General features: G+C 33.1%; 1 protein-coding gene across 4 annotated transcripts in view; it reads right to left on the reverse strand.

Annotated features, from left to right (window-relative positions):
• The window catches only part of Col21a1 (collagen type XXI alpha 1 chain), a 174,541-nt gene that overhangs the window by 6,133 nt on the left and 141,073 nt on the right, over window positions 1-27,335 (reverse strand). For 2 of the 4 annotated variants that reach the window (XM_048805528.1, XM_048805529.1), the window contains 8 exons: window positions 17,464-17,508; window positions 15,615-15,668; window positions 13,353-13,406; window positions 10,111-10,164; window positions 8,394-8,465; window positions 6,635-6,670; window positions 3,801-3,845; window positions 33-65 (listed from right to left, as the gene is read on the reverse strand). In XM_048805528.1, coding sequence (XP_048661485.1) covers window positions 33-65; window positions 3,801-3,845; window positions 6,635-6,670; window positions 8,394-8,465; window positions 10,111-10,164; window positions 13,353-13,406; window positions 15,615-15,668; window positions 17,464-17,508 — 393 coding nt within the window. Of the gene's footprint in view, window positions 1-32; window positions 66-3,800; window positions 3,846-6,634; window positions 6,671-8,393; window positions 8,466-10,110; window positions 10,165-13,352; window positions 13,407-15,614; window positions 15,669-17,463; window positions 17,509-26,053; window positions 26,625-26,648; window positions 26,782-27,335 lie in introns of those variants that run through there. The other 2 variants (XM_048805531.1, XM_048805530.1) reach the window with 2 other exon arrangements.

A 27,335-nucleotide genomic window follows, 5' to 3' on the forward strand; every position in this document is an offset into this window, starting at 1 on the left:
GCTGAGCAAAGATCATATTTGAAGAAACATACCTCTCCTTTTGCACCATGATGGCCTTGAACTCCCTTTGAAAACAGGAAAAAAAAACTAATAAATGTGTAAACCTACTAGTATTATGACAAATACCTTTACCACATATTTAATCAAACTTTGATTTTCAGTTTGGAAACTATTGATCGATAGAATTAGTGTCATGAATGGACATAAGAAATCATTATTGCCTTTGTTAAAGAATGCTAGTGACTAGAAAATATGTTACCTGAATAATAAAAAATGTTTGATTTGTATACATTTTTCACCATCAGATATTAATATTTTAATATGCTATAGAGAAAATCATGAAGATTAGAATAGGATTGTGCTGGATTTTAAATGATTATCATTTTAAAGAAAATTAAAACTCAACTGAGATTAAATATAAGGTATGTTCTTTTTATTCTGTGATTCAGACAGGTAATCTATTTTCCCAAGTTTATGTTCTTAAAATTAAATTTTGGTTGAGTACAATTGATAAGGGATGAATTAAAGATACTACTAAAGTGATAAGAGTTACTCCATGGTATATATGTCATAAATCACTCTACTGTCATGCATATCTACAAAGAACAATTTTTTTAAAAAAGTTATTAGAGAGAAAATGCCTATTTCTCCAGTGCCTAAACCACTCATTACTGGTAATTAAGAGATTAGAGAGGTATTATTATATACAATATAGCATTTTTACTGGCTGGACACTATGGTGCTGGGCTTAAAAACAAAGAAACACCACCCTTTATGTTTAAATGGTGAACAGGATTTAGTAAATATTTCTAAGCAATTTTTAAATATATAGAAAAAATCTGTGATTACTGAATATGTGCATATCTCTTAATAAATTTAATTTCTAGTAATTTCAGAAATAGTTATTATTCTGTTAATAATTTATCAGAGCAGTGGCTGGGGGGCCACTCACTCATCCTTCTAATTACCAGATACATATGGATGGCTCTATTAAATTCTTTCCCACTTATGTCTTTCACATATTCATTCCAATGACATATTAGATGGTACAAATTATCATAAGAATTCAATTTTTTATTTTTAAAATTCACTATACACACAGGCTTCAAAATTACCCACCATCAGTTCAGGAAAAGAAATACAGCTTTCACATAGACAAGGAGAGTTTCATATTTTGGCTTTGTGAAAATTAAAATCTATTTTAACCAATTTAATATTAAATTTAATATATAACATTTCACATGATGAAGTTTGAGTTGGGATGTACCTTTTGATTTATTTTCCGGTTCTTTAGGCATGGATATTTAAATTAAACAAAGGGAAGAAAAAGTTAGATAAAGTCAATGTTTGTTAGGAAAGAAATGGTAAAGATTTGCGTATTAAAATGTGAGCATAAAACCACCAAATTAAATTTAGTTTTCATATAAAAATCTATTATAGGTTAAGTAATCTGAGAATTTCAACATCTGAAATACTCCAAAATTTGAAATTTTTTGCACACTGATATGATGCCACAAATGGAAACTTAAAAACACTGTGTAAGGTGTATATGAAACATAAATGAGTTTCATGTTTAGACCTGGGTCGCATCCCACAGATAGCTCCTGATGTAATATGCAAAGATTCCAAAATTTTAAAAAAATCTGAAATCTGAATTATACTTGGTCCCAAGTGTTTTAGCTGAGGGGCACTCAACCTATAAATGAACAAAACACTTTCTGTAAGGCCATTCTTTAAATATTAAAGGCTTGTTTCTGAAGATGCAGAAGTGATTCCTAACAGACAAAATCCTACATACACACCAGAGTCAATGTAAGAGGACAGACAAATAGTAAATTGTAGGGATGAGAAATAAATTAGAGCTGAAACTGGAAACAGCTGTCACCAGAGAATCCATTAAGATGATTTCGTGAGAAAAACTGTTTACTTGGACTTCATTCACAAAACAGGGGCCTAAAAATCACACACATGCAGCACTTGATAAAATGACAGGTAACTAAGACTGTTTATATGAAGAAGTTGGGACAGCTATTTGGCTATGGAAAAGTAATAGCAGCTCTGACCCCTGGTACTCAAGGGAGGCTCAGTTCCTGACAGTGGGAAATGAAGCTTCCAATAAACCCAGGGCAGAAGCTTTCTGGAGAATTCAAATCCTGTCTTAGGGGAGAGAGCACATTATTTTCCTTGAGAAGTAGGAAAACAAAAAATAAAGTTAATGGGACCTTGGAGGAAAAACCTTCTATAAGCCAGTAACTAGCTGTTTGATCTTGAATTTCAAAGAACATATCCTTCCATTCAGAGTTACTGTTAATAAGAACTTTTGGTGTGAGTCCCTGGGCTGTGGAGCTTGAATGAATAAGGGGTAGAGATCCTTTGAGAACAGCTATTTCTAGATACTCTGAGGGCTCACTCTGCCTTGCCAGGGAGGGGAACAAAGATAGAGCTGGGTGCGTCATCAGTTGAGTTTGAGTCAAATTGAGGAGCACAAAAATTAAGAGATCTTTCTTTTAATTTTACATAGGCACACTCAATTAATTTCTTTTCAGTGGCTTTTGATTCTACTGTTAGCTTCTAAATTCTTAAAATGTAGCACTTACCTCCATTCTATATTACAGACAAACTAATATAATTGTGTATGATGAGTGTGTGTGTGTGTGTGTGTGTGTGTGTTTTACTAAGAATTGAACCCAGAAACATTTTACCACTGAGTTACATCCCTATCCCTTTTTGAGACAGGGTCTCACTAAGTTGCTGAGGCTGGCCTTGAAATTGGTGATCCTTTTGCCTTACCCTCCAGAGTCACTCAGATTGCAGGTGTGCACCATAGTGTCCAGCGTGTGTGTGCATGTGTGTGTGTGTGTGTGTATGTATGTATGTATGTATATGTGTGTGTGTGTGTGTATATATATATATATATATATATATATATATATATATATATATCTTCAAACACTATTCGGTGGGCTATCATATTCCTCCAAGTGAGGGACCCAGAGAGATACTGCTATAGTTTTATTACCCTATCTACAGAGCTGGTATAATTGCTCAATCTTTCTTCTACCCACATTCAGAGCAAGAGGTCCACCTCATGGGAAGACTCACATATCCAGCTTGCCCTTTCAGTCCAGTCCAAACTAGAATTAAACTGACACTGAAGTTATAGCACCACAGCAGCAAACATGCTACATAAGTATTAATCACTTCCGTGCTTTTGGCTCTGACTGATCTTATGTGCCACATGGCATCTCACTGGAGCATTACCTAATGAGAAGGGTTCAGTCAGGGGAGAAGCAGAGCAACTTCTTATATATTTGTTTCACAACACAGTCCCTAGGGAGAGCATTTTAGTAAGTCTCTGGAGTAGTAAATTATCTCTCTGAGCAAACTACAGGGAAACAAGTAACATTCCTTCACCATGTGTGCCCCCCACTATAAACATTTAAAGAAGAAAAGATTAAATGGGAAATATGGAGATATGGCCAGCTGCCTCTGGTCAGTAACAGGGTTACCCTAAGAAACAGGTAAAATTTTCTACTTTTAGTCAATAATTTAGCCAGAGTTGGTGGGGGGAGACACTATAAGCCAAAGTTCACAGCCACTACTGTTATCAGGATTAGAAAATGAAAATATAAAAACAAAATCATTATTCCACTACCACCCAGCAGTTCCATCCTTCTATGCTTAAAGTGTGTTACATCTACGCTTGCCTCAATCATTATTACTTCAAACTAAACTTCTCTCAGCATGGCCCAGTTATGTGGCTCGTTATTTCATTTTTTATGAAAGAAAAACAAAAATACCTGTTGCCCAGGAATCCCTTGTCTTCCAGTTTCTCCTTTCTGTCCCTTTAAAATTTAATAAACATTAATGATTAGTTTATACATATGATATGATCACATCTGCAATATGTTATACATTATCCTGAAGTCTCAAAGAAATATCACAAAAGCAGTGATATAAATATGTATAAATTAATAGGAAAGTTGGTTAATCAGAGGAAAAAAAGAAGTGAGAAGCAGTCAATCTAAAGCTAATGGTTAAATGAATAGAGACAGGAACAAACAACTGATTTCAAGGGAACATGTAAATAATTTCAAATAATGAGGATATTGTACAAGAAAATGGTTGTTTAGTTTTTGTTTTGTATTGGGGCCTTGCACATAATAGGCAATAACTCTACCATCCACAGAGCACGAGAAGAGTTTTAAAACCCAATGGATGTTAACATTTTAATAACTTCAATGACAAACATATATTTAGTTTTAACTACTTTTAAATTTTTCTTTAAAAAATTAAAAATGTACTATTATATTTTAGTAAGACAACATTTGAAAAAAAATCTTTAAAGCAGGACAAATAAAAGAAAAATTAAAAAGCTAAAACCACATTTCTCTATTAAATATTTTTGATATCAAAATAAGACATTATGCCAGATTCAAGCACTACAACCCTACATTAGACAAGATAATTAATAGTTTCCTTTTTTTGTGGTGGGGAGTACTGGGGATTGAACTCAGAGGCACTTGATCACTTAGCCACATTCCCAGCACTATTTTGTATTTTATTTAGAGACAGGGTTTCACTGAGTTGCTTTGCACCTTGCTTTTGCTGAGGCTGGCTTTGAACTGGAAATGCTCCTGCCTCAGCCTCCAGAGCTGCTGGAATTACAGGTGTGCAGCCCCACTACTGGCTAATTAGTAGTTTCTAAGAAGATTAATGACTAATAATATAACAATGAATGATCTAGTGACTAAAATTTTAAATCATTCTTGCCTATCAACATTCATTTCCTTATATAAGTGAATTCCCAATATTTATTGAGGAGCACCTATTTGTTGGCATGTAGGGACAGTGAAACAAAGGTGTCAGGAATGTGTGGTGAGAAGGTAGGCACTTACATCAAGAATGAGAAAAATAGTGCCTGATAAGTATACAATATATAGTTAAATATCTGGGCTGGGAATTTAGGAAGGGACATTTGAGAAGGTAGGGAACGTGACTCACCCTTGAGTACAACCTGGAAGGATAAGTGAGAAGCAGCCTTTTAAGGAAAAGAATGAAGAGTGAGATTGAGAAATCAGGCAAAGGGCAAAGCAAGCAGCTCCTTTTGGTTAAAGCAGCTGAGCAAGAATAGATAATAGGGGCTAGAGACACAAGAAGAAAAAAAACAAAAAAAACCTTTGCAAAAGAAGATTCCATCAAACCAGGAGGCACTTTATGGAACAGACTATCTTGAATGTGTGGGGCACTGTTAAAGGATTCCTAAGCAGGTGCATGATGTAGGTACTGCATGTTGATGAAAGTACAGGAAGAAGAGTGTCCACGGGGCTCAAGAGAGCATTTAGGAAAACATCACAGTAACCCAGGACCCCCAATAAGAAATAATTAGGATAGTGGGGACATCAAAAAGGGACCACATTCAAGAGGTAGTTCATAGCTGATTGAACGACTGAATGTGAAAAGAGAGAAAGAAGGTTTGGGGTCAATCTACAATGTTTTTATGAGGGTGAGGAGGTGGTTGTGTGGTGGTACCAACTACTGTGAGAAAGTATAAGGAGCAGGAAGTGGTTGATGGGGAAAGACAACAAATTTAATTTTGTACAAGTTGAATTTGGGGCATCCAAATGTAATACCAAGAAGGCCACTGGAACATGCAGGTCTGGAACCCAGAGACACTGAAAATTTACCTCACTACAAATTTTAAGGTTAACTTAAGGTAATTATAATAATACTTGAAGATTTTTCAGTTGAAAAAATAAACTGGGAAAATCCCTGAATTTTGACATGCCACTCTACAAGATTTCATACATGTTATGAAGAATAAATTTATGAGAAAAGACTACTGAGACTATGAATTTAGCAGACTGTAATGATTATTACTTCAATTTGAAATTTCTTCCTATGTCTCCATGATTTTTATATTTGTGACCTGTTTCAAAGTGTTTTTTTTTACTTTAAGTATCATTTTCAAAATTTATAAAATTTAAGAAATAATAGATAAAACTTATGTCAGATAAGTATATCATTGACTCAGCTAAGGGCTTCCTATTCCTGTGTCTTTCTTTAGTTAATGAAAATTAAAAATAAAATTAAAAAAAAAAACACTCTACAGTCACTTACGTTAATTAAGATGGTACTATCCTTGTCTTCTAAAATAGAAGCAGGGCTCTTCTTTGCCTTTGTTGCCAGGATACCTAAAACTGAATGTCTTTCTAAAGTGCCTGGTTTTCTTAAGTGTAATATCATTTTCTAGTATAAATTCTCCCTCCACATATTCGCTTGAACATATTTTCTAACTTGGTACTAGTGGTTTCTCATCAAAATTTTTTGCCATAAAGTATGCACACTATGAATACCTAAATCAAATGGTGTCAGAAGCACGTAATAAAATCTGTCTTTATCTTGTGGAATCATTTTGTTCTTAAGTTTTCTACCAGAGCAAAATGGTAAAGAATCTTGAAGCCACATTAGATGTTGTCTGGGAAACTCAGTAGCAAAAGGAGAAAGATAGGATTGAACAATCAGAAATCGATGGTGAAACAGGAAGAAATTGTAAAACCTTTAAAAGAATTTAACAGGACAGAGTCCTCATTTTATTACTATGCCAAAAACAAACAAAAATAAAGCAACATACCTGACTGCCTTTTTCTCCTTGATTTCCTTTGTCCCCCTGCAAAAAAGCAGTTAATGGACATTATAATCTAGCACATTTTATATCTTTTAAAATGAGCATGTTTTTCTTTAGCAAATTCCAACAGTGCTTTCATATACAGAAGCTAACTCCGGATCCAATTATTTTGGGAGACAGTAAAACCATACTATGCCAAAATTATATTTTGGAAGAACACTCTTGTTCTCCTACATTATTTTACCAGGAAGAACATTTCTCTATATTGTTCATAGTTTGAGGTTAAACAAAATAACAGAAGAGGGCTTATTTTGACAAACATTGTTTTATAAAATCAAACTGAAAATCTTCCATTAAACTAATAGTAGCCACAAGTTTATAGGAAACAATGACAAAGTAAAACACGCTGCTGTTTAAATGATATTTTAGAAAACAAATACTTCAAATGGGCTTTTGAAGGAAAATTCATATTCCATAATAATAAGTTTCACAATTTCTCAACTAGAAGGGAAATGAGAGACCGACTGGTACAATGCCCTCATTTCATAGATATGAAACTGCTATCAGGAAAGGTAAGCACTTGACCCAAGTTGAAGGGACACTGTTTCCAAATTTTGTTTCTACCTCATCATCCTATTTAATCAGAGTTGAGAGTTTACAAAAAATACAGATTTTCTTTTTAATGACATATTTTTTAATAAGAAAAATTCTCTTAAGTCCTAACATTCATTCCCCAAAGATTTACTTAACATCCACTAACATTTAATGAGGGGTCATCCCTGTCTTAGCAAAGGATGTCTTCCGCCCATTGGAATAAAAAGGTCAAGAAGTGTGTGTCCTAATCTAGAGGCAAAGTAGATTATACAAAAGGGAAACCAAAATAAAATGGTAGAAAACTGAAATCACCAGGGAGATGAAAACATATGTATGGGTTTGTGTCTTTCCAGAATAACAGCATATTTACTTTTAACCTGAAATACTGAATTTGCATGAGCATGAACTCCTTTGGCACATGCACTCCATTGTTGCTGAATGCCTTCCAAAAAATAATGGTTTTTAGACAGATTCAGGATTCAGGATTCCTTTACTTGACCAAAATGAGAGAAAGAGGGAGAGGAGCGGGAGGACACTTAGTGTTACTGGTACACCTCATCAAAACATTTAAAATGAGATAGATGATTTGTTTTTTAAACATAATTTTCAGTGAAACTCTATGTAACAGAGTTATAAACAGGAATTCATGGTCAAATATTGTAGTTGTAATTTTTACCCTCTCAGAATTCTGTCCCAATTTTGGTAAGAATTGTGTTCATATTTTGGTAAGAGTGGCACATGTTTGTTTTTTTATTTGTTTGTTTGTTTTGTAGTGCTGGGGAATTGAACCCATGGCTTTGTGTATGCAAGGCAAGCACTCTACCAACTGAGCTATATCCCCAGCCCAAGAGTGCCAGATGATGAATAAAAGCAAATTCCTGGGTCATTTGAATTGACTGCAAAAAAAAAAAAATCTCAAATTTTTAATGGTATATTTATATTTTCTGATTTGCGTGCTTCTTCTCAGGTCTTCATATAGGAGATAATGCCCTTACAGGGGAGAGATGCCAGAGCTACTAAGCATGGGACTGAACACATTCCACAGAGACCAGAGATGGAAGGAGGCATCTCATTACAAACATAATCAGCCCTGTATGCCAATTTTATGAGAGGAAAACTTAAATGAATGTGACTGAATAAAAGAGATGTATAAATATTAAACAATGAATACCGCTTTTCCTTGAATTCCCGGTAGGCCCGTATATCCAGGTTCCCCTGGGAGACCTCTTGCTCCTGGTTCTCCCTAGAAAACAGAAATTCTGTGACTATCACAGATCTGCTTGTGAAAAACACCACTGCTTTATCTCTCCGTAACATTTCAAATTTAAGACACACAGTTAAAAAATGGGTGGACAGACTTATTACCATAGAAATTTGTAAAGAATGAAAAGTTTATTGGCATCCCAATAAAATTTCCTACCTTTGCCAGTTGAAAGACTGCTAGCATTCATATTTTAAAATTTTATAAATATGTGGTATTTTTATTATACTTCATATCCATAACAATGAACTGAATAATCATTTAATATAAAATAATAAACAGATATTTTTGTTACTGTAAGTTTACTATAACCTTCTTCTAGTCTTTAAGATTGCTTTTTCTCATATTGCTACTTAAAAAGACACTTTTTTGTTACAAATCAAATAAACAAGAAGTTATTGAAAAGTTCATTACCCACTATTTTTACTTCATTATTTTTTGTCTCATTCCAACTCACTACATATAGTTTAGCTAACAAAATGTGCTCACTACATATGCATAATTTTATGTCTTTTAACCTTCAAACATATTAGTATTATGAAGCTGTTTATGTTACATTACATACTTTAAAAATGTTTTCGATTACAGAAGAATATTCAACTTTCTTAATTTACTATTTTATTTAATAAAATTCATACTATTTGCATTATAGTTTTCATGGTTTTTATTTTATATTGTTGGGACAAACATTCTTGTACATAAATTTATGCAAGTTTATATTTTGTTCTTTATAGATATGGAATGTTATTGTCTTAGAAATAAATTCATGAACTGTTTTCAGTACAGGAAATATTATATATGAGTTAACTCAATTTCTTCATTCCCCATCATCCTGTAGAGATTTTCCTTTCTGAAATAAGGATTTGTAAAAAAAAAAAAATGACAATATTTAAAATATGTGTGTGAGAAAACATGATTCTGAACATGCTTCGTGAGGTTTTGTTTTGTCATTAGTCTCAAACTATCACTTTACTATGGTTCACTCTCTTATGAAAACAAAGTTATATCTCTCTCTCTCTTTCTCTCTCTCTCTCTCTATCTATCTCTGTGTGAGTGTGTGTGTGTGTGTGTGTGTCTGTCTGTCTGTCTGTCTGTCTGTCTCTATTGGTGCTGGGATAGAATCCAGAGCCTCACACATGCAAGACAAAGGCTCTACCAGTGAGCTCCATCCCCAGACCCTAAGTTGTATTCTCTTTGCTCATTGTGTCTACTCCTGAGATATTAAATATTGCTCTAGATTTTTAAAGACTGAAGAATTTTAAATTCTATTGAAATAAACATCAACCATTTGGCTTGAAGAAAATGCATTTGTGAGAGTCAACCACTTAAGAAAGTTGCATTCTTTGGATTAGAAAAGTATATTCTCATTAGGGTATAACATATCATTTCTAGAAAAAAAAATAAGCCTAAGTTTATTTCATGTCTTTATTACCCAAGGATACAGTATCTAAAAAATAAAAATGAAATCCCATATTGACCATTTCCTTTCATGTGTATTAATTTTGTAATATAGGTAATCCTTAATTTCAAGTACATTTTTAAGTGATAAAAATGATAATGTTCTTAATTAATAAATGGAGTGTATAATTTCTTTGAAAATATTCCAAATGCATCAAACAACAATTACCTTGAGCCCAGAAGGTCCAGGTATTCCTTGAAGTCCAGGCTCACCTTTGCTTCCCTATCAATGCATCAAAAACATTTGAATTAAAAAAAAACATAGTCACAATAATCTGATACAGACACTTAAAAGAATATATTTAAAATAAGCTTTATATTTTCAGCTTTCCGATTGCTTGAAACAGATGCTATAAATTAAGAGAAACTCATTTATTAAGAGAAATTCATTTAAGCAAATTACTGAGCCTGCATATTTATAAGGTTGTTTAAAAGCAAGTGTTAAAGCTGGTAGCTCCAAGTATAGGGGAAGAGAAGAAAATCTTTAGCTGAGTCTTCACACCTCACAGGTGGGAGCCATGAACTTCAACAGCATCTCCTGGGATGAGAATCCTAATCCTTGTCTTGTTTCTCTTTTTCAGTAGGACTCACCTTCAGTATGTAATTGAAGAAAAGAAACGTAGCTTCAAATATGCAATGGGTGTTTGTTTGTTTGTTTCAAGAAATATGAATCAGAAAATGTTTAGTTTTTTTTTTTGAAGATTCTGATGAAGTCCTAACAGATGAAAATTTGGAAAGCAAGACCAAATTGACAAAGAAAAAAAAAATTAATATAGGAAAAGAGAACAGTATGAGAGAGTGGGGGGGAGGGATAGATAGATATTGAGAGAGAGAGAAAAAAACACACAAAATCTGCTGGCTAATAAGGTGAGATTGTCAAATATAGTTATGGTTTTCAAACACTTGGATACCCCAAATCACAAGCCCATGTCTGACAAAAGCTCCTAATTAAACAGGTTAGTTAGTATGCATCTATCAGGGGAAGAAATGATCACCTAGCACCAACTTGGGTTCACTAATAAGTAAAGAAAATTTACAACTTTTAAAATGTTTTCTAGACAACTCATGGTAAGTAACACATGAATGTGGGGCTGGGGATGTGGCTCAAGTGGTAGCGCACTCGCCTGGCATGCGTGCGGCCCGGGTTCGATCCTCAGCACCACATACAAACAAAGATGTGTCTGCCAAGAACTAAAAAATAAATATTAAAAAAAATTCTCTCTCTCTCTCTCTCTCTCTCTCTCTCTCTCTCTCTCTCTCTCTTTTAAAAAAAAAAAAAAAGAAAAGAAACACATGAATGTAATATTTGGATTTAATTTAGGCATTTAAGCATAATATTATGGAATCATAAAACAATGGTTCCTTAAAATTTCTAATTTTACAAGTGATTGGTTAAAACTCACAGAAGTGACAAGACTTGTCCAAAGTTACATGATTTGATTATGCCAATATATCTTAATATAATTTATTTAATGTTAAAAAACTTAAGTATATAGTAGTATGAAAAAGTAGGCTAATAAATATTAATGAATATTTTTAAAAGAGGAATTGTAATCTGAATTGGAAGATTTCTGAAGATCAACTAGAGTGTCAGCCTCATCCATACACTATTTAATAGTGTTTTTGTCACACTGTAGCTAGAACTTCTACCAATGCTACTGAAGGTACAGAATTGATAAACAGTTAATAAAATTCTCAGTAATATGCTAATGCACAGTTAAGTTAACTGAGCTAAATCCGGCCAAACATATGTTTTTGAAATAAAGTTCTATCAGAACACAGTCATATTCCAAACTCATTCATTTCTATATTGCCCATGGATGCTACATATTGCAACAGCAAAACTGAGTCACTGCAATAGAGACAATATGACCCTCAAAACCAAAAATATTTAATATCTGGTTCTTTGCAAAAAGTGCAAGATGAGGGAAAACTTTGCAAAAAGTGCAAGATGAGGGAAAACTTTGCAAAAAGTGCAAGATGAGGGAAAACAACTATTAGGAAATCATATAAAAATAAACAAATGTGAGCAAACAGCTACTTGCTAACCCAGCTAATTGCCTATACATCCAGCATTTACTCAAATAGTGGATGCTAAAATAAAAGCATTGTTCTAAAGTCTTTTTATGGAAAATCCAGTAGGTTTTATAGACCTTCAGCTCAGTGTGAGCCAATAGTGTAATGTGTCGTGTAAAAAAGATGATGAAATGTCAGGCTGCAATCTTAAGAATTAGGGCATTCAGAAGACAATGGGAGAGACCTACTCTATATCCTCCTTATCTATGAAGAACTTCTACTTAGCCAGCCCATTCATTCAAGGGTTTTATACTAATTCTGACACCTACCGCTGCTAGGACTCATGATACTCCAAACATCCACAGGATTCACCACCAATAAAGGAGTAGCTACTTTTCCCGTATCATTGGACTCATTTCAATATTTCCTTTTTCTTTAAATATTTTAGAAATTAAAAATAGACTAGATTAGATCATCTCCTCATCTGGTATGCCAGGGTCTTTTCCCCTGGAACCTTGTCTGGTCAAAGGCTGAATGCTTCCAAAACAGCTACTCCATCACTTCCGTTTGGAAAGTTATCCTAAAATCTATACACTAAACAGTTGGGAATGGTTTCCTGAGTTTAGTCCAGAAAAGAACTTAGTTTATTCTCGGTCTTATGTATACAGCTTCTTTGTCCCACCTTAGAATTTCTAGACAATATGGAAGGCATAGTTAACAAGCATTTCATTGACAAAGCTGGTAAACTGGCCCACAAGCTAAATCTAAGCAAGGGGGAAAAATCAGTCTCTTAACACAAGACTCTATATTTACAGATTGGTCAAACTGTTATATTAAAGAGTTTCAGTTTTACCTTAAGGATAACCTAACCTGATGTTCTAAATGTATTTGTTAAGCTTACCTTACATTTTTTAAAAAAAATCTGAAAGTAAAGATAGAATGTTATCTTAACCATAGGAATAAGGTAGCATGTGTTTTAACAAAATTTATTAAAAATCCATATGCATTCTAATAAATAAAAATATCAAAAAAGAAGACTAGAAAACTGATAAGAGCCTTGCTCAATCATAACTATGAATGCTCTTGGGTTGGTGCCTTTATCTCCAAGCTCCAATAAGCTCTAAGCATTCTTCAATGCTCCTTGAAACACCTAAAAGGAAGGAGAGACCAACTAATGAGGGACTCTGCCCCATCTCCAGCTTAAGCCTGACCTGATTTATTTTAGCCTGTTTCAAATGCTGAGCTTTTGTCTAAGGTTTCATCCTTACAAGTGAGTGTTTGTAGAATGAAAACCGCATTCATAATAGAATCAACATAGTTAAAATTGTCACTGAAGTTATAAATGGTCACTGTGATCCTATAAGCTCTCAATCTTATGACCCTTATCATACCTACCTTCAATCCTGGTGTGCCAGGCTGACCTGGTGAGCCACTGCTTCCCATCAAACCCTACATTTTAAAGTGGGAATTTCAAAAGTGATTTAGAGAAAAATATTTTAAAATAGTAAATGCATTTCCACGTTACACATTCTCGTAATTAATCCACAAAATCATAATGTAGTACCTTCAAACAAAAATAAAAAAATAAAACCGCAAGACAGAATGAAGGCTAGCAGAGCCCTTATAATGCTGATGTCCAAAAGACCAAAAAAAAGAGCAAAGAAATCTTTATGTGAGGAAACGTTTATTTTTTCAAACTGTTCAATTTGTCATGATGGATAAGAAGTAGTTTTCTTCATAGGTATTATCTCAATCAACATTGCTTAAAACTTCTATTATCCTGAACAATATTTTAAGATAATTACAATGTAACATTTTCTGACTATAATAACCTTTCCTCAAGTTACAAAATTGCCACATTTTTAACTAATCATTTGGTTCAAAACAAGAAAATGATAACTACTTTGGCAAGTAGGACCTTATTTAATTTAGAGACTACTATTATATAGAAATTATATGATAATATATATATATATATATATATATATATATATATACACACACACACACACACACACACACACACACATTATATATATGCATTTCCACATTCCACATTACATATATATACATATATATGTATGTGTATATATATATATATGCACTATAAATAGATATACATGCATGCACACATACAAACACTTGACAAAGGAAATGTAATGTGGAAAAATTTCAAATATTAGAAAGCATAATTTCAGTATGTTCATAATAAAAACACCATGACACTACAATCCTTTGCTGTCAAGTTACAATGTTATTGCCACTACAAAACATGAAATTTGCTAGTTCATAGCAAGTGTGCCAAATATTAGAAATGTTACACATAGCTATTCTTGAGGTCAATGGATACTAGTCAATTCCTCCATTTTTCTAGATAGCTTTTATTAATAACTAAATTTAATTGATTATTTTAATATATAACCTGGTAGTGATGGTGAAAGTAGAGGAAGAGTATTCTATTTTGAAGGGAAGATACTTCTTTAAGTCTTCTTAAAATTTGAATGCATACTTAATAGACATTTTCCTTATTTACTCTGGCATGCAAAATTCACCAAATCTTTCATTCACTAAGTCTGGTTTTTAATTTATCTATTTTTTATAATTTAAAGTCATCAACTTCAAATGTGAAAATGATCTGTTTTACTTGAATAAAAAGCTATTAGAGGCAGTTTGATTCATAAATTAAAGATCAACATCATGTCTAGCAATAAACTTACAATTTCTCTGGAATCTTGCATACATAATTGAATTTTCATAATTTTCAATATAAAACTCATATGTTTCTTATACTCCTGAAAATTCTAAAACAATTTCTTCACTGGTTTAGAAACATTTGCATATGACCTCTTCTGAATACATTATCTTTCATTTTTTTATAAATTATTAAAAATGAAAAAAGAATATTCATCGTGTTTTATACTCTCTCATGGTTCTTAGTACTCTTTTTTGGGGGGTTGGGGGTTACCAAGGATTGAACTCAGAGGCACTTGACAACTGAGCCACATCTCCAACCCTGTTTTGTATTTTATTTAGAGACAGGGTCTCACTGAGTGGCTTAGTGCCTCGCTTTTGCTGAGGCTGGCTTTGAAATCACAATCTTCCTGCCTCAGCCTCCCAAGTCGCTGGGATTTCAAGTATGTGTCACTGTGCCCAGCTAGTATTCTTTTTTAATGAATAATTAGCATATTTGTTTTCTGATTTTTCTACAGTAAGGGTCCTGATATTAGTTTTTTAATTATATGGTGTGTGTGTGTGTGTGTGTGGTTTTTTTGTTGTTGTTGTTATTGTTTTTTACTGGGGTGCTCTGTCACATCCTAAGATTTTTATTTTATTTTGAGGTGGTGTCTCACTAAGTTTCCCAGGCTGGCATCAAACTTGCAATCATCCTGTCTCAGCCTCCCAGCTTGCTAGGATTACAAGCAAGCATTACCAATCCTGACTTTGACCTTAAAGTGACCAACTCTTTGAGAGTTTAAAGAAATCTTGACACCTCAAGAAAAATGGTAATCTATAATTTTTAAATACAAATGGATGAAATTTGTGGACTTCAAAAATCTCATTGTTGTATCTTATCTAGTTTCATGAATTCCAAAACACAAACTCCTGGTACTTAGTAACAGCATTTTAAACACCATCATGATAACAATTTTGACCTACTGGTATCCCTGGAGCTCCTTTTTTTCCTAGTGGTCCTGGAGGTCCAATTTCTCCCTAAAAATCAAATACAGACCATATTTTAAACCTTGTATATCAATAATTCTCAGAAATTTTCTACCAAAGCACTACAAAATGAAAATTCAATATTAGTCATTCTAATTTGATACTATAGCCAGGTAAAGCAGAAATATCAGGAATTTAACACCTTAGAGACCTGGGGCTAGATTCTGCATAATCGCTGTCTTATAATTTCATTGTGAAATTTGGAGTGACACTTGCCATTCTACCAAAGGCACCTGGTTGAAGCTATATTTGGCAAGGATTTGGAACTGTGAAGAAATCTTGCCAAAGGTAGAGATGTAGAACCCAAAAAGATGAGTGGTTAAGGGTGCATGCTCAGCTATTGGAGAACAATGTGGGCCAGATATGGGGAGGAGGCAGAAATCTCAATAGCCATGACAACCTTGAAATTTCAAAGTGGACTAAAATGCTATCTGAGGCTACCAGGTAACAGCGCCCCATTTCCCAGCAAGGCTGACAGAACTCCCTCCAGATGAAAATAAAGCAATGAGCTCACAATCAACAATAAAGAAGCAGGGGACAGCAAGTCACACAATCGAGAGGGAACAGAATAACAAAGTACAAATATTGAAATTTAAAACTACATATGAGATCTTTAAAAATCAAAAAATAGAATCATGAAAAACTATCAGGTCTGAAAATATGAGACTATTAAGAAAAAAAAGATATGGTTTGAAAAATTAGAGCTCCTACAAGTTAAAAATACGATTGCTTCTAAATTAAAAAAAAAAATTGTTAGTTTAAAAAAGATTCAACTCAGTAAAGGAAGAATAAGTAAAGTAAAAGGCATATTCAGAAACATTCAGCCAGAACACAAGACAAAATTAAAGAAATGAAAATTGAAGGTGGTGTTAAGAGATAGAGTATAAAATTAGAAGGAATAAGATATTTCAGAGGGCTGGGGCTGTAGCTCAGTGGCAGAGCACTTGCCTAGCATGTGTGAGGCATTGGGTTCGATCCCCAGCACCACATAAAAATAAACAAATAAATAAAGGCATTGTGTCCATCTCCAACTACAAAAATAAAAAAAAAATTTAAAAAGGTATTCCAGAAATAGAGAACAGAGAGAATAGAGGTAATATGAAGATAACAGCTGAATTTTTCAGGAATTAACAGAAATTATTTCATAGAGCCAGGAAGAAAACTGAATTCCCAGCAGGATGAATATAGAGAAGTCCACTTCTAGACACATTGTATCGAGTTTCATAACAATAAAAATAAATAAAATACCTTGAAAGAACCCAAAAGGAAGGAATAGATCATTTACAAAAAAATGATAGTTAAAATGACAGCAAATTTTTATGGTGTTAATTAACAATGGAAATCAGGAGACAATGGAAAAAAAAAACCTCAATTTATTAAAAAAAAATAATAGTCAATTTTGGGTTGAAATATTGTACAAATTTATCTCTCAAAACTAAGTAAAAAAAGGAACTTTATACTTTAAAAAAGCTGAAAAGTTTACTTCTAAGATATTTATGCAAAGGAACAGCTAAAGACACAGTTCAGGAAGAATAAAATTATCCCAAAAAGGTTGTCTTAAAGCACAAGATAGAGAAGTAATCAAGTAAAACAACACACATATGGGTAAATCCAAATTAATATTATCTATATACTTCACAAAAGAGCTTCTGAATATACATCATATTTGAATTGCTGGCTGTTGTCATAAATGCTGTAAATATATATTCTGTGTGAAGGTCAGCATCACCTCTTCAATCTTAATAAGCAGATCCAGGACCACTCCTTCCAAATCATTAATACTTGCCTTTTGGCCCATTAATCCTTGGTTTCCAGGAAATCCTGGGATTCCCTAAAAACAAACAAAACAGATTTTAATTTAAAAATTACAGACTGTATCAATAAAGAAGAATCAGTCATAATTAAAATTTTATGTAACTTGCAAGCATGTATATCTGTAAAATATGTATAAATATGTAAATTTGTAAATAATGCATAATTTAAAACTTTTATCATCCATATTACAGTATAAAAGTGTTATCTGCAATAATCCAATTTTGGATAAGAAAAATTTATGTGATTCAGCATTAGGTGAACATCTACTAATGGTTTAACCTTGAAATAAAGACTTTTAGAAAGAAAAAAACTGCAAGGAATTAAATCTTGGTTCTTCTTTCAGACAAACACAAACAATAAAAAGGAAATTTCATTTGAACACATCTTAATGATTTATAATATGTAATGCAAGAAACACTGTCAACTGGTAGGAGTTCAGATTCAGTACAACAGTTCTCAAGGCTCTCCCAATCTCAGCCTTAAAAATTAATGAAATAAAATTATTTCCTCCAATCTGAGTCTCAAAACACCCATAGTAAGCTCTCCTTATGATCCCTACTGGTGCAATCATGAAGTTTTTGCACCAGTTTGCAGACAGAAAGAAAGAAGCACAAAGAATTGTTTTATATGGCTCAGCCTAAAAGTACAAGTTCTCTAGCAAGATTCAAAGAAGAATAATGTTACGTATATAAAGATGGATTTAGCACATTTATTAGTGGGAAAGCAATTATTAAGTCTTTTAGTGCGTTTACTCAAAATGACTATTTGTCACACAAAACAAAGATGATATTATAATCAATTTTCTTTTCTCATTCACTTTTCTTAGCTCCTTTCCTGATGACACTCCAGTTGAAATGATTAACATTTATTTTTATAAATACATATTGACTCTCTGGCAGAATAGGAAAATTAAATGACAAGGAATTTAGAACCCATTAAGATGTCTTTGAAAAACCTCTGCATCATCAAAGCTTTCAAAGAACAGCAGCACTCTCCAATAATTGAAGGCAGGTGGAGAGTCACCAGTATCCATAGGATCAACTACTTCTACTACATGGAGAGTCTGCCATTATTTCGCTTTTTTTCACATCTTGAGTTTTTGAATGGAATACTGACCCATGTTTAGCCATAACTGTAATGCAAGGTACAAGCACATAATTCTAGTTTTAGAATCTGAACTTGGAATTCAGGTAAATTTCTTTCACAATTTGATGCTCTTCATCTCAATTTATTTTCCATTTCACTACACCCTCAACTGAGAACAAAAGTTGTATCTCAGTAATGCCTATCAATAGGGGCTCAAAATATTATTGACAAAACAAATCTTTATAAACATACTAGAGAATAAAAAAACATAAATTGAAATTTTAAACATTAGGAAGCATGAATACATTATGTCCCCAAAGCCTTTTAAAACATAAAATAAAAATAAATCATTGAGTTTTAAGGAAAACAGATGGAAATAAATCCAGTTCTTCTAAGACAGAAAATGCATATTTTCTATACAATCAATTATCAAAAACATGGTTCAAAATAAGGCCATGATTTGTTGAGAAGCCACTCTTCCCAAATACACATACATAACACACCCACACATGTAAATTTACTGAAGCTTAGACTAAGTTCTGAATTGAATTAAAAATCTGTTTGTAAAATATTATCAGGAGCAAAGTGACTATATGCTGTTCTACACTGGAAAATAAGTGCAATTGTTTCAATGAGATGTCCCCTGATCCCAGAATCCCCAAAGGGGACATATAGTTATCCATGATACTGTCAGACATGACCAGCTGAATTCCTTGCCGCCTACAGTTCTTTACTACTTAGGATTACCATCACTATTCAGATATCTGTGCCCTTACACCATCTATGATATTAATAATGATTACTTATATATAACACTTATACATAACCTGACTCTACTGCTGATTCTGCATCCAAAGTCAGTCTCTTCACATCTATGAGGAACTATAGTTATGCCCAAGTATTAAAGAACAGTACCCTGACTTCCACCTGCCAGGAGCTCTTGAGAACCTATTTTCCTATAGTTCTTTCCCGGGATTTGACACTTTTTTATCTGATTTCTTCTAATATTGAACTTCTTTTACATTAGCACATAGCCACACACCTTAAATCATTTCAACATATCAGGTATTGAGATTATTTGTGGAAGATTCCAGATTAGGAAAAAAAATCCCTTATTGTCTGTCCTCACAAAAAAATTATATACATTTCACAGAAATTAAGTCAGAATATTTTCTATAAGAAATATGCTAAAATATTACTTATTTTTAAAACACCAAGTATAAAATATTATATATTAAAACAATGTAAAGATTATTTAAGCAAATTTTGGCAAAACTCATATAAGAAACAGAAGTAGAATATTGCTGAGAGAGAGTTTCAGGAGAACTGAAATTATGTAGAGCTATATTAGTTAATAAAACTCTCCAAGGTAATATTTTCCTGGGTTCCAAATATGCGTACTGAAATATACAAGACTTTGCCAGATTTAAATTACCAGAAATATCATTTAAAACCAGTTCGTTAATCCAAAAGTATTTAGTGACAATTACTTCATAGACCAAATGTTTTTCCAAGAAAACTATTTTATATTTTACTTTCAGCCTGTGTGGTTTTGGGTCCAGACAACTGTGAAAATAAGTATAGAAAGAAACAAGTATTTTATTTGGTAAGAAAAAATGGACATGTTTCCTCCATTACTCTGATTGCAGTCTGGGTTTGAAGAAGAGCAGAAAGTCAACTGGAAAATCTGCATACTGCTGTGGTGAAAGAATGTTGACAAGGGAACATTTCTAGAAGCTTCTCTGTAACCCTTTAAACCATTACTATGTACCAAATAAGTCATTGAGAATAGAAACATGTATTTTAGAACAGGCTGCCCTCTATTTTCTAGAAGCTGTTTTTATAATGAAGATAATGTGTCCACGATGCATTACTTAGAAAAGACAAAATATCACATGATACTTTCTCTCATGCAATGATGTATTTACCTTATCCCTGATATTGAACCATCTTAGATCAAACTTGCTTAAATAATGTAATATTTTCAATTCAGTAAAACAGATATAATCCATTGATGGTATTTAGCTTTTCTACACACTGGTAGAAATACTTAATATTGCAGTTATCAAAACATTAGAAACATATTGCATGTTTTATTCTTTGCATCAAGAAGTGATTGATTCATTACTAAGGAGCCAATAAAGGAAAAGGACGTATGTTGCAAGCCTCATTCTAGTTAGATGAAAAGATTAGAAAATGACTATTAATAAAGTGTATAGTAAGAAAGAATGAAGCAGTTAAGTGTAGATGCTGGACTCAGCCAACCCATTTTCCCAGTGGCTGTTGGACCCCAGCAAAGTGACACTTCAATTAGCTGTCACGTCTCGGCAACCCCACTTTATACATGGGGAAAATAAGAGAATTTACCACATAGGGCTGGTACATTCTCTCAGTTAACTTTTCACAGGTAAAGTCCTAGCTCAGTGCTGGCACTAGAATGAACCAGTTTTATAACAGTCTTCATAGCTCCTCCCTAACCTTTAAAAATTGTGAAATAAATGAAGTCAATTCTTTCCCATGTCTCAAAATTTTGTTCTCCATTTTTTAAAAATATATATTTAGTTGTAGATGGACACACTACCTTTATTTTTGTTTCTTTTAGTTTTATGTGGTGCTGGGGATCGAACCCAGGGCCTCACACATGCTCTACACGTGCTCTACTACTGAGCTACAACCCCAGCCCCCTCTTTCTCCATTTTGAGGGTAATTGTGTGTGTGTGTGTGTGTGTGTGTGTGTGACCTTTCCACTTTGCCTTTCCCAATCTCCTTTTCCAAGGTTTCCATAGTACACAGATGACTCTGGCAATCTACCATTTTCCACTGGGGGGCGCCAACAAGCCAACATTGCTCAGCACTGTTTTGCCTTTTTATGTGTGGGTGACTTTGATTATAGAATACTACTGCAATGATTTCTGCTTTGTAAATATTTAATAATTTCATCACCACTTGTTCAGAAGAATATAATTGAGATTTTTGAAATATGTGTGTAGTTGAGCCGCACAGTATTTTTCAATTCCTTTATTTCCACAGTAACTGACAGAACATTATGAATGATACACAACAGATTGCTCTGTGGTAAGATAACTATAAAGAGAAGCAACTCACAATCACAGTTGCCAGACCTAAAAGAAACCAACATACAAGTACTTGCAATAAACCCTTAATAAAGAGATTGCTGGTTTTACTACTCCCACATTATGCTTTAATTAAGGGTGGGGGAAATAATCTGGATGAATTTACTCTAGTCCATAGGTCAGGACCCACGTAGAACTGGCCCCAAATTGTCAACATTTTGAGGCTACTTATGTTTATATACACCATAAAGTGTCACCAATTTGACATTATATGTTGTAGGAAGAGGCCAAGGATATCATAGGAAGGAAAGGCTATTTGTATTTTGTAAAGTTACTTCCAGTTTTGGCATGACTCTTCCACACCTAAAGGCAGTTCTACAATTTTTAAATACCAAGAAGATAGTCTAAACAACGTTACTGTTACATAACTGTTATTGTTAAGGTCAAGACAAAAAATACAAATGTTCCCTAACCTAAAATAATGTATCTAAAAACCCAGAGAAGGCAAAGAAGCACCCATAAAGGAAAGGACAGGGTTAAGAGCCTGGTGGATAGTGCATGCACTGCCACATCATGGGAAAATCTTGTCACTGTCCCAAGCCCAAAAAGTCAACAAAAATCACCTGCCTCATTGTGTCAGTCAGTAAAAGGAAATACATGCAAAAAACATCAATGAGTTACAAGGAACATGTACAAGGAACCAACAAAACACTGAAAATTGATACCATTTTGAAAGAAAATATTCCAAATAATATCTGAACTGTTATAAAATGGGCTCACCCCTCTGAAAACCTGAAAAGGACAGTTCACAATTTTGAAAAAACAAATTACAGAGAGCTTTTCACTAAGATGAAAATCAAAAATGGATTTTTCAGAGGCCTTTATAGCTGACTCAATTGTGGAACAGCAGTTACACACCATTTTCCTGAAAAATCTAAAAACTGTACTAATTATTTAAAATCTCCAATAAGATAGACATTATCAAACACAAAATACTTTAAAACACCATATGAAGGGCAAAGGTTGTTTGATGAAGAAAATAAACTAATAAATGAATTTTAACCTTAATTTATACAGTAAAAAGTGAATGTATACATTTTTGAAAATTAGATATAATTTTTATACTTCTGGGCATTTTTACTTATAACCTCATATTATCAAGTATATTTGTTATTCCATTCAAATCCTTGCACTGCTTAATTGTTTGAGTCCATAGTGGATTTTATTATGTTTATGTAGTAGATAGCCCCATCTTCCTATTGAAAAATAAGATAGACTAATGAGCACTAACTAGAAATAGAAAGGTTTAAAGGAAATGGAAATTACACTAGTTTTCTGTTGACCCATTAAAAAAAAAAAAAAACAAAACCCTGCATTTAGTGACTTAAAAACACACAATTTGCTGTCTTACAATTGTATGAGTCAGAAGTTGAAAGTCAGCAGGGCTGTGCTACCTTCTGAAGTCTGTAGGCAAGAGGTAGTTTAGTTTCCTGACCATTCTGGCTATTGGTATTAATCAGTTCCTTACAGTTGTGGGGTCAAGGACCCCACTTCTTGTTGTCTATAAGCTGATGGTCATTCCCAGCTTCCAGAGGCTGCCATACCCCCTTATACTTATGGCCTCACTGCTCCATCTTCAAAGTCAACAATGGGGCATCAAGTTCTTCTCAAGTCACATCTTTTTGACACATTCCTCTTTTGCATTTTTCCAGTTTTAATAATTTCTGATTAGATTGGATCTACTCAGACAAACCAGGAAAATATCCCCTCTCTTAAGGTCATTCATGTTAATCACATCTGCAAAATCCTTTTCCACATAAGGCAACATATTTACAAGTTCCAAAGATTATGATGTGCATTTCTTTTTGCAGGAGAGGAGAGGGTGCCATTATTTTGCCTACCACAAAAATGTCTAATATCAAAGGGTCAGACGGTTTCTATGCAATTTAAAATTGAAGATAATCTAAACTCAAATTATGAGGCTACTAATACTAAAACCATTTAAAAAAAAGAATACCTCCAAGAGAAATCTACAAATCATTTGTTAATATAAATGCAAATGGATTCACCATAACATGTAAATCATGTAACAGTAATTAGACCAATCAGGACCAAGTAGGGTTTGTTTCAAAATATAAGGAGAGTTCGACATCAAGAAATAAATCCAATATCACTGTCCCTCACCCTGCACTTCCCCCCTCCTTTGTATGTTGTGTGCATGTACTAATATGTAACAATTCCCATTAGTATGTACAACTATAATGCACCAATAAAAAATGTGGGAAGAGAAAAAAGTAATAAATCTATATAATACACTATGCTCATTATTGATTACTATGTTAATAACTTAGAGAAGAAACATCCAAAATCATGTTACAAGATACTAAAAATGTATCTTCTCCAAACTTTTCATATAATATTTGTGGAATATCTCTCAATCACCTTGGAATAGAACTTTGAAAACCAGAATCTGAATAAATAAGAAATATAAATATTATATTTAGGGAAACATTAGACATTTCTGCTTAAATTTAGAAATAAAGCATAGTCTGTGTTTTAAACTAGCAATTCCCCCTATAAGTATATATCTTTCAGGGAAAACTTTGGCATAAGTATGTGAGAATATATGTATCATCAATGGGATAAAAACATAACCATGCTATAGATAAAATGAAATGAGATTTTATATTTTGTCTTATAGCCTGAAATAATAAAATGTCTGTATCATAGAGTCAAAATTTTCAATTAAATCGATATTTTTCTTTAAGAAATGTGTATGGCTGGGTGCAATGGTGTACACCTGTAATCCCAGCAGCTGGGAGGCTGAGGCAGGAAGATCATAAGTTCAAAGTCAGCCTCAGTAACTTAGTTCCTAAGCAACTTAGCTAGACCCTATTTCCAAATTTAAAAAAAAAAATAGAATTAAAAGGGCTGGGGATGTGGTTCATTGTTTAGGTGGCCCTAGGTTCAAGTCCTGGTACATAAAAAGAAGAAACATCTATGTATGTATTTTTGTTCATGTATTTGTATGTTCAAAAAAAAAAAAAGCTTGGAAATAATCTTGTTAAAAGGATAGCAGTTGTAACTTATAGGAATGGGATTGAGGTTAGTGATGGCCAACTTTAAAATTCACAGCACAATTTCTGTATTTTTTGAGTACTTAAATAGATAAAAGGCACAATGACAAAAAATAAATTCATGCAAGTAACTAATGTAACTAATAAGATGTAATAATTTATATAATAAAAATGGCCCTCACAATTTTCTAATCAAATTTTCAAAGAATATCTAAAGAAATTTTTCCCTCACATATAATCATCCAAAAATTTTTTTCAAAATGTTGGACTTTCAAAATAAAAAAGTAAAGGCTTTAAAGGTTATGGCTGTTATTTGGTAAAGAAACTTAGATCAACAAAAAGAAAGGCTGCTGTAGACTCAAAGATTTATGTGGGTAGATCTTAATACAACTCAATTGCTGTGACTTCAGATTAGCTTTCTGAAGTCACAATTGCTGTGACACTTGATTAGCTTTCATGTATCAGTAGGTTATTCTTGCAAATAAGTTTCACACATCCCTAAGTATACTGTGTTACCCAAAGGCATCAGTATTTCTTAGAGAAGGAAAACACTATCATTAAGAAGCACTTTCTTCAAAAGAAGAGCTAAGAATTTGGCACTTATTCCTCTTATAATTTCAGGGCTCAATAAAACTTCTTTCCAATTACAAACAGTTACCCAGAAAAGATAAATTTTCAAATAAATATGTTTTAATAAATAAAATGTTTTAATACTTAGTGATTTCTCAACTTATGATATTCAAAAATATGTCTTCAGAATGCAAAAAAAAAAAATCAGTGTCACAGAGTTTCTAAATTCAAAGCCCATAATATTGTTGTGTAAAGTAGTTTGATGATAGTTCAGTTTTACTATGCCAATAATATTTACATTATTTTAGATAGGAAAGAATCAGACAAATCCATAATTAAACCTGGTGGGGCTTTATTAACTTGTACAAACAATGGCCAACATTTGCTTGGTATGATTAAATAAAACAATATATTTTCACAATTATTACAACAACAAATGTCATATTTGGGGAGATGAAAAAGCTACAGATACCGCTTGCAAATTTAATTACTGCTTTGGTAAGTCAAAGTTCACATAACTTAGTTTAGATAAAGCCTATTTCAAAATGCATCCTAAGAAGTTATTCTCAATCTGGTTTAAAACAAATAATCAATATAACTAGCCAGGGATTATTACAATGGTAAAGAGAAGTAAATTTTTATATATCATATCATCTAAGTTGTTAAAAGTGGTTTGTCTTCACACCAAGTGCTATGTGAAATTCCTAAGACCAGATATGAGTTTCACAATAAAGTTGGTTCATTCAACACATACCAAGGATGTGCCATACCCAGAGCCTGAAAGAAGGGTGGAAAAAAGTATTACAAATCTGTACAAAAGATTTAAAAACCATACCATACAACTACACATCTAATAAGAACAACAATAGAACTATGGGGTGTTCTCCCTTTACCTTTCTTCACAATCTAAATAAAAAACATAATCAAATGGGCAAATAACCATCTCTACATTACTAATTTTAATAAGTAGATTGCCCCACATGGGAAATTACTATGGTAATTCTACATTAACTTTCCCCAAGATTTTTATGAATGTTTTCTGGCTTTATATATAAAATAATATGTCAAATAATCAGGCCACAGAAAAGGTGATTAAACAAAAGATCTACTTGTCTCTTAAGTAAATGATGACTTGGGCCAGTTTAGCGGTCAACATTACACCATAGAGACAACCATAACATGTGGGTTAGCAAGAATTTGAAAGGCATGAGGAAAGGAAACAGCTCCTGTTCTCAAACATGTTGTAGTGAAACCCATCTGTTTATTCTGGGAAATATGAGACAACAAACATTTCCATAATAAAAAGGCAAAAGATATATGAAGGATTTAATTAAGAATTATGAACTCACCTTCACAGATCCAGAAAACATGCATCCTTTATCCTCACGGAGCTCCAAGGGTCTCAGCTCAGACAGAGAAACCGAATCCCTGCCTACAAATCTTCACCATGAGTCAAAAGGCTCCCTGTCCAAAAGGGTCTGGCTGGTGAGCAGAGAATGAGCAAGTATTTAGCCCAGACTGCCTGACTAAAATTGTTAAACTTGTTGTATAAAAATGTTATACAACAAGGAAGGAACACCAGGACAAGAATAGCTATGATGAATTAGCAATAGAAATTCTGTTACTGTGGTAATTTGATTGGCATCAATGGGCCAAAGCAAATTTGGTAAATATGGTAATTTGGTCTAAAAGTTGATTTAGTTGAAAATGAAAGTTCTTCTTTTGGTTAAACGTTAGTTTAGTTGAAAATGAGTGTTTTTTTCTTTAATATTTTTTTCTGCTAGTAGTACACTGGGTTTACTGCTGCCTTGATGTTGCTGGTTTCTAATCATCTATTGAGCTGTTCAAGATTAAAATCAGGCTGATTTTGTGAAATCAGGGAAACACACTTTCAGTATTTGAAGATTTTTTAAAACAACCTAATTTTCCCTCATTCCTTGATATAAAAGTTAAAACATAGTCTGGCAAGCTTAGCATCTTAAAAAAAATACTTATGGGAGCAAATAAGATACAGTTAATCAATAATAGGCATCAAA

The sequence above is a fragment of the Marmota marmota genome, unplaced genomic scaffold (assembly GCF_001458135.2).
Source record: "Marmota marmota marmota unplaced genomic scaffold, marMar, whole genome shotgun sequence".
Lineage (NCBI taxonomy): Eukaryota > Metazoa > Chordata > Mammalia > Rodentia > Sciuridae > Marmota > Marmota marmota.